Source organism: Erythranthe guttata, chromosome 1, assembly GCF_056151865.1.
Source record: "Erythranthe guttata isolate IM_541 chromosome 1, IM_541, whole genome shotgun sequence".
NCBI classification, from domain to species: Eukaryota; Viridiplantae; Streptophyta; class Magnoliopsida; order Lamiales; family Phrymaceae; genus Erythranthe; species Erythranthe guttata.
This window is the reverse complement of record NC_142533.1, coordinates 1,251,500-1,260,000: the sequence shown is the minus strand read 5'-3', so window position 1 is coordinate 1,260,000 and position 8,501 is coordinate 1,251,500. Positions and strand designations below refer to the sequence as shown.

Here is an 8,501-nt window from a genome sequence, read left to right as displayed (position 1 = left end):
CGTGCCGAGATCGAGGTTTTTGGCTAGAGTTAGGGCGAGAACTATGGGTATGTATGTGCCCAAGTCTCCCATGGCGCCGTTCAGCTCCGCCCATTTTGAACTGAAGACTAGGTTTTGCTTCACCGTCTGTACCACGTGTGATGGAGTGGGAATGGAGCTCCGATTACCCGTTTCCGGCGGGTTGCGGGGCGTTCCGCCGCCCGGGTTATGGGTTTCCGGTGGTTCCATTTTAGTGAGTAGCGAATGGAAGAAATGTTACATATGCTGCATCATATTTATAGCGTAATTATTTATTTATTTTTTATTTGGTATATATAATATATTTTTGGATAAATTACGGCCCCACCCCTGAGGTAGTATCAAATTACGTGAAATCCCCTCATGTTGGGGTAATTATAATCATCCCCTCAACTATTAATCTTCTTACACGTTCGTGGAATTTTATCTAGTTTGTACTCGTTTTGTGCAAAAACGCAGCTTTTGATGCACTACAATCTGATATTTACAAGTCAAGAGACATATCTTATGATCATCTTGTTTCAAATCGTGGAGCTCGAAAAACGGGCACAAATTAGAGAATATTCCACATAATCTAGAAGATTCAACTAAATTTGACACCACAAGGATGGACGTGTAAGAAGATTCATAGTTGAGGGAGGTGATTGTAATTACCCAATATGAAGGGGTTTTTCGTAATTTGTTCATATCTCAAGGGGTGGCCGTAATTCGGCCTATTTTTTTTTTTTTTCTTGAGAAGTTATTTATGAAATGTAGGTTTACTTATTTATTAATTAGTTATAGTTTTTTGGTTTTTACCCAATTAAAAAAATGGGTTGAACTAGGGACTAAATTGAAATTTCTTGAAAATATAAGGACGAACATTGAGAGAAAAGGCGACCCTACCATTGGCGAGGAGCCGTTACGAGAAAGAGAGAAATATTTGCCGCTCAATTTGGCCCAAGGCATCTTTTACCATCTTTTATTTCCAGCCCCTCAAATTATTCTAATATTCTTTTATTTGCCCACTTAATTTTGTTAATGTGCAAATATAGTTTTCAATCGACAATGATTAGATGATAAGATGCTCTTATTATTTTCTTTGGGAATCTAATTGAAATTTAATGTGCTTCTCTCTCTCTCTCTCTCTCTCTCTCTCTCTCTCTCTCTCTCTCTCTCTCTCTCTCTCTCTCTCTCTCTCTCTCTCTCTCTCTCTAGTTAATCATATACATTTGAAAAGTCAACTCTGTGAGAGCAATTTTTTTTTAATTTTTAATTCATTTTGAAGGTGTGAGTTGGTGAAGGTTTGAGTGGGGGTGGTAAAGGGGTTGACTTTGACTTCAATTTTAGATCAAAGCAAACACTAATTGACTAATTGTGCACATTTGATTCTTGCAAGGTTTATGCTGTCCTATATACGATAATATTTATCATTCATAAACATACAAACACACATGTATCTATAATGATGTATGCAGATCAGCAATAAAAATCTATTTGATGTAACCTTTGTCGAATAAGTGCTGCTTAAATACATCACCGTATTTGCGAGACTTAGTTTAGATAAGATATTTAATAATCTTTCAGTTTGAGCCTATGACATGAATTAATTATATATAAATTTACAATAATATATGTTATCTTTTTTTTTAAGTCAAAGGAATATGCCTATATGCATTATTTTGCGATATTATATCTTATAATAAAATAATAAATAATTAATTTAAAAATAAGAGATTATGAAATATTAATCATGGATTATATTTAGTGGCCCATCTAAAAACAATTACATGAGAGATCCATTCCATTATATGAAGAAAGGGCTCATCATCTGAAATTACAGGCCCAATCATTTTCGATTATTTCATCAAATACTTTTAATTGTCAAAATTCATCTTCTCTTCTCGCCTATTTCCTCCCCTTTTGATTTGGAATTCTTCTGTAATTCCATCATTTTCCAAATTTTTTTTTTAATTTTTTTTCACAAACCCTAGAATTTTTAGTTGAACGTTTTTGCACTGCGAGGAAGAAATAAAGCTTTAGAATTCTGCACTTTCATCGCAGATAATTTCTAGTCTGGCAGGTGGGGAAGAAATGAAGGGTCATGAATCAAAGGTACAAATTTTCGCTCCTCTATGGTTTTTTTTTTTTTTTTTTTTTTTTTTTTTTTTTTTTTTTTAAATTCAAATTTGGTGCTCTTATATATCTATTGTGTTATTTATTTCAGTGTCCAATCAATAATTTAGTAGCAAAATGAACCCTGTTTGGCTTTCATTAATGTGCTGCCTTTCACACACTTCAGTCAGAAATAAGTTGTTGCTATCAACAATTTGCTAAGTTGCGCTTTTCGTATTTTTGTGTGTGTGTGTTTCTGTTGTGTTAGATGGCTAGGATGGAAGATATATTAAGCCTACCAGTTCAAGATCCTCCATACACTGAATTTTCTGCAGCTCATATAAATTGGGTCAAAGTTGAAGGTGGTCGTCAAGGTGGTGATGACATTGCCCTAATTCCGTTTTCCAGAGTCGAAGATTTCGTGAAAGGCGAATCCAGTAATGCAGATTGCCCAGCTAATTTCCGTGTAGAATCGAGAAGGAAAAGACCCGAAGGAAGTCTGAACAAACCAAGAGTCGACGGATATCTCGAGTATACACTGTATGTCACACGCTCCCTCGTAAGTCCGTATTTATTGCATATCTATAATGCTCGATCGTGCTTTCTGGAAGACGACCCTTTTTAACTATAACTTCACATGTGAATTTATGGCCTTTTAGATTACTAGTTAGTTAAGTTCGTCGAAAAAGGTATTGAAGGAATGTATAACAAGAAACATCGAAAATTTTATTGAAGGAAATCTAAACAAACCGAGTTGATGGATATCTCGAGTATACACTGTATGTCACACCCCTCGTAAGTTCGTATGTATATAATGTTCGATCGTGCTTTCTTGAAGACGACCCTTTGAACTAGAATTTTCCCGTTATAATCTGCGCCCTTTTTAGTTATTACGGGTTTGTTAAATTCATCGAAAAAGTTGTTGAAGAAGAATATATCACAAGAAAAAAAATCAAATTCTTGATATTTAGGTATTGGTGCTCTTATGGTCCAGAAGACTACAGAGACATCGAACCCCAAATTGGAGAAAACACGAGCACCAAACCCTCTTCGGGCAAGGGAAGTAGGCCCGGAAGAAGGCACATGATGCGGGGGTGTATTTGTCATTTCACAGTCAAACGTTTGTACACTCGCCCACAACTCGCTCTCATCATCTACAACCAGAGAAGCCACGTGGACAAGAGTGGGGCCCCATGCCACGGCATCCTCGACCAAGAATCCGTGGGTACAAGAGCAATGTACGCTCCTCGAATATCTGAGGAGCTTCGGCAGAAGGTCATGTCACTGCTCCACGTCGGAATATCATTGGACGCTATTGTCCAGCACCACATGGAGGAAGTGCAGAGGCATGGTGGGCCTCACAGCAGGGATGATTTTCTGACGCGTAATGATGTACGTAATATGGAGAGGCTGATAAGGAACTCGCCTCATGAATTGCATTTGGATGATCGGTGCAGTGTGAAAATGTGGGTGCAGAGGCATCATAAGCACGTTTTTTACTTTCAGGAGAGTTGTGGTTGTGAGGGTTTTGTGTTGGGTGTACAGACGGATTGGCAGCTGCAGCAGATGCTTCGATATGGGCATGGTGGATTTATAGCTTCTCATCTGGTTTCGGGGTCTAAGAAATTTAAGGTTTTTTTTTTGGTCTTATGTATTCTTTTTATTGGCTCTGAGTTCCTTTTTTTTTTCTCCTTTCTCTATGATATTTTTTTATATTTTTCTGAAATCATTATTAATCAGCATGCAATTCTGAGAAGTGGCTGTAGCATTTGTATCTTTGTTTTTCTGGGGTTGTATGGCCTTATTGATAGGTGGAGTTGGTTGTTGGAAAATATATTTACAAAGGAGAATATAAGCTCTAGACTGTATGATAAGGTCTCGTTTGGTTCATAAGATAAAGTTAGCCAAGACTAGAGCCACTTTTGCCAAAATTGTGAGCCGACTCGAAAAGTTATTGGACTAACCAAATGTCCAATAAGGTCCAATTATTTAATTAATCATGGCCTATCGCACCAACCAACGAGGCCTAAGAATATAAAGCCATAGTTGCATCTACTTGGTTCCATATTAGTTGATAGTTAAATTTTTGGGAATTATCTACGGACTTCATAATTGTGTTTTGATTATTTTCCTTCTCCGTTTGACTTGTACAGCATACGTTGTGCTCGTTGCTCGCATTTGACTCGTCACAAAATGCAATACCAGTTGCTTGGATCATTTCTTCCTCTTCCATTGGTCAAAATATTCACAAATGGATACCGTCTCTTGTTGAAAGAATACGAGGCAAGGACACAAGATGGAGACCTAATGCAGTTCTAGTGGATGATCCCTCTTTCGAGGCTTCAATTCTTCGGTAAACCTTAAAATCTCGATCTTTATATGGTCCCAAAATAATTGTAAATTAAAAGGCAAATATCTTTTAGTAATTTATGTTGTTTGGTCCTCTCAGAGAGGCCTTCCAGTGTCGGGTTCTGTTATGCCTGTGGCATGTTCGTCGTGGTTGGCTCAAAGGTTTATTGAAATATTGCAACAATTTCGATGTGCAAAGAGAGATGTTTAAGCAGTTAGGAAGGATTTTGTACTGCACGAGAAATGGTTCGAGTGTTGCAGATGCTGTTGAGGAGTTTGTGCAAATATTTGTCGACCAGTATGCATTTATAGAATACTTCAGAAGTAAATGGTTGTCGAAAATAGGTAAAATTCATCCCATGCTTGTTGAATTGTGGTTATGTGTTGGGACTAGGGGTGGAAAATTGGAACGTGATTTCCAAATTCCATTCCTATTCAAATATTTCCGATTTTTGAACAATAGTTTACATTCCGAATTCTGATTTTTCCCGGGTTTTTCCTTTTCTTTTTCTTTTTTTTTTTTTTTGTTAAGGAATACAAATTCATATTTTATTCCAATTTCCTATCCGATTTATTTCTGAAAATATTTCCGAAAATTACACGTATAGTATCAATTTCTGACATTGTAATTTATGATTTTTCTGAAGTTTTCCGGAACATAATTGGAATTAGTTTTTCACTTCCAAAAAAAAATTGGATTTTTTCCAAAAATGCTAATTCCGATCCGATCAGTCTGATTCCAACCCCAAGTTGCGACATATTTGTAAAATATTCAATAATACGATAAATTTTGTCCAACAGAATTATGGGTCAACTGCGTCAGAACTCTCCCGGTTGCACCTCAAGAAACTATTGCTTCAATCGAATCCTACCACCTAAGACTGAAGTCCAAGGTTCTATCACAAGATTCCGATCAAAGAGTTGACTTTCTGATACACGCACTGACCTCCCAATTCCACTCATTCTATTGGTTCGAGCAATACACAGTCGAAACGGGATATTTCGAAAATTTAAGAGACAGGTTCAGCATTACCAACCCATGGAATCAAGCCACACACATCCCCGACATTGACGTCTTATTGGACGAGGAAAACCTCCAGCTGGCAAAAGTCGTGTCTCAAGCAGATAATAGCGTGGCCTACACAATATGGAACCCTGGTTCAGAATTTGCTCTGTGTGATTGTTCTTGGTCAATGGTCGGCAACATGTGCAAGCACGTAATTAAGGTTGCTATTTTCTGCAGAAGTCGTCAGATAGCAAGGCCTTTGTTGTCTGCTCAAGTGTATAGGCAGACATTGGTTAATTTACTCCAGAATCTTCCGGAAGATCCTCTTGTTCTTGAACATGCGATTTCGCACATCACACGATTAGAACAAGATATTAAAAGCTTGGAGGATTTGTCGAATAGTGGATTACTGCAGCCATTGTCTTCAATTGATCAGCAGAATTATAGGATCCTTAAATGAATTTTGCCGAGTTTTTTTCTCGTGTGGAGGTATGTATATTGTTTTTATTTAGTTATTATAACCTATGGTAAGTTGTTTTCTTACTGCAATATTACTATGAAGCTTGTTGAAAATTTTCTTATAAAATTTGGTGACATACTTCTTTCAGCGAAGTTTACTTCTATGTTTGCATATTTACCATTATGACCCTGTTAATAGTTATCATTATTTTGATACTCTAGCAGATACTAGCATCCATTAATTTGACTCATGTTGAATAAGTTGGCATATTAAGTGAGGCATATAAGCATTTGCTAGAACATATAAAGTGATGCTACACATATAAAAGACGATAACGACCCTGAAATATGATTCATTTTGCAGGCAAAAAACATAGAATTTTTTATTCATAACAAAGTTCGGAAGATTCCCTTTCTTACATTGAGTGACCTTTTTTTCATTTCAACCATCTTAAATAAAATCTGCCATATTTCACTTGTCAAGCAGGGGGAAAAAAAAGGAGCCGAAGAACCGGTGCGTGGCAGCATTTAATTTGTTCCGGAAAATTCTGAACTTGCATTTAATTTGTTGGAGGTGGCTGTACGCACGCGCACGGTGGTGGTGTAGGGTTTGACGGTGGAGGTGCAGGCAGGGGATAAGGACTCCCCGGTGGGGGTGACGAAACGGAGGGGGGTGCGGTTGGGGGTGAAAAGGCCGGACAACCGAAACTGCTGCAGTTAATCTTTCGAGCCAAGAACCTTTGACACTCCAAAGTGGTTCTTTGCTCCGGCCTCCCTCTAAAACAATTCATTTTATCGTCAAATTTCAGCAAGTTCAGACACACCGGAGACTCCTCGGAGAAGTAGTTGCCACCGAACCCGAACCCCGCCAGTTTAGGGAGTTGGCATATACTCGCCGGGATATTCTCCGACATCATGTTATTCCCTATGCCCAGCTGCTCCAAGCTCTCCATATCCCCGATGCTATTAGGCAACGGGCCCACAATTTGATTATTGCTCAAATCAAGAACCGTTAAATTCTTCAATTTCCCGATTTCGCTTGGAAAACAAGACGAAAATTGGTTGTTCGCTAGCACCAATTGGTTTAAATTGACCATATTGCCCAGACTTGGAGGAACACACCCTTCGAGTTTGTTATTCGCCATAACAATAACCGAAGCGGGCGAATTCCCGAAAGTTTCGGGTAGTTTCGAAGAGAAAGAATTGTCGTTTAAAAAAAGAGCGTCGAAGCTTCTCTCGAAGAGTTGACTGGGCAGTTCACCCTCGAATTCGTTGAAACGGATATCGAGGTACTTGAGGCTGGCCAATTGGAGGATAGGTTCCGGAAACTTCCCGACGAAGCGATTGTTGCTTAGGTCGAGCTCGAATAGGAGTTTCAAGTTTGTGAAGCTTTGTGGGAGAGTCCCACAGAAGCGGTTGGAGCTGGCGTGGAATAGGGTTAGGTCGAAGAGGAGGCCCACCTCGTGGGGGATGTGTCCGGCCATGCCGCGGCCGTTGATGTCGATTCCGGCGACTGTGCGTTCGCACGGGTTGTCGGGGGCCTGCCAGCAGAATATTCCGGTGTAGTTGCACACGTCGGGGCCCGTCCAGGTGGCGGTGATGTTGTTGGGGTCGGAGAGGATGGAATCTTTCCATGCTTGGAGGGCGATGTAGGCGCTTTTTAGGCGTGGGTTTTCGAAGTCGAGGACGGGGTCCGCTGCTAGGGGGTCTCCGTTGTAGGACAGGAGGTGTCTGTGGGAGGAGATGGGTGGCGGTTGGTCGGCGGCGGTGGCGGTGTTGAGGAGGAGGAGGAGGAAGGTGGTGGATAACAACAAGGTTTTTGAGGCATGAGAGTGGTGCATTTCTTTCTTCATTGAGTAATTTTGTTTGTACTCTTTTTTGGGGGGGTTTGTGGAGTGAGGAATGAGGTTTAGTTTTTCAAGATTTGATTAATGGGAGTGTGTTTTTGTTAAGTGAAGTGTGTGTGTGTGTGTGTGTGAAAGTTTGGTGTTGTGAAGAGCTCAAGTATAGCTAACTTTCTTGACTTTTTCTATGAGGGAGTTTGTTTTAGATCAGATGTTTATGCTCTATTCTTGCAACTTTTACCGCGGAAATTTGACTAACTTATTTCATTTTTGAAATTTTTATTTTCAATTTTTTGGGTATATTATGTTAGGGGTGGCATTGGTAGGGATACCGAAGATTTTGATCATTACTGTGTACCAATCGTAACGTATGGTAATGAGAAATTTCAAACCATTATCATACATGATACTCTTAACATTATCTTATGTTAAGCTAAAGTTTGAAAAATAAATATCGTCAATTTTTTGAATTTCGTAATATATAAATTTATATTATTTGAAAATGTTTATATATTTGTTGAGCTAAATATTCAAATTAATTCTATGATATCGTTTAGTAGAATTTATTCCAATGTGTACATAGATATATAATATACGAGAAATAAAAAATAATAACAAAATACACTATAATTATAGGTATATGGTACACTACGGTATTACCATGGTATTAGGAATGCAATATCATTACCGTACAAACAATTTGCGGTATGGTACCAATGCCGTACCAAATG

At 38.7% G+C, this 8,501-nt stretch overlaps 3 protein-coding genes across 7 annotated transcripts in view; 1 reads left to right on the top strand and 2 right to left on the bottom strand.

Annotated features, from left to right (window-relative positions):
• Positions 1–254, bottom strand: part of MOT1 (molybdate transporter 1) — a 1,451-nt gene extending 1,197 nt beyond the window's left edge. The window contains exon 1 of the mRNA XM_088815379.1: positions 1–254. This exon is cut by the window's left edge and continues 1,197 nt beyond it. Within this exon, the coding sequence (XP_088671505.1) occupies positions 1–228 (228 nt within the window). The 5' untranslated portion in view covers positions 229–254.
• Positions 255–1,937: 1,683 nt separating this feature from the next.
• On the top strand, positions 1,938–8,059 carry LOC105971953 (uncharacterized). Of its 5 annotated transcripts, none has more exons than XM_088815361.1 (7): positions 1,938–2,112; positions 2,381–2,671; positions 3,084–3,744; positions 4,266–4,465; positions 4,562–4,806; positions 5,263–5,956; positions 6,414–8,059. In XM_088815361.1, the coding sequence occupies exons 2-6, from the start codon at positions 2,655–2,657 to the stop codon at positions 5,925–5,927; spliced, it is 1,788 nt and encodes a 595-aa protein (XP_088671487.1). In that variant the 5' UTR covers positions 1,938–2,112; positions 2,381–2,654; the 3' UTR covers positions 5,928–5,956; positions 6,414–8,059. The 5 variants fall into 5 exon arrangements, with proteins under 5 accessions (XP_088671487.1, XP_088671481.1, XP_088671483.1 ...); XM_088815355.1 differs by having other exon boundaries at positions 1,960–2,112; positions 2,381–2,652; XM_088815357.1 differs by having other exon boundaries at positions 1,960–2,112; positions 2,381–2,652; positions 6,411–8,059.
• Positions 6,283–7,779, bottom strand: LOC105971958 (leucine-rich repeat extensin-like protein 4). Its single transcript, XM_012996892.2, has one exon. It carries the CDS (start codon positions 7,777–7,779, stop codon positions 6,487–6,489), a length of 1,293 nt encoding a protein of 430 aa, XP_012852346.2. The 3' UTR covers positions 6,283–6,486.
• Positions 8,060–8,501: the final 442 nt, after the last annotated feature.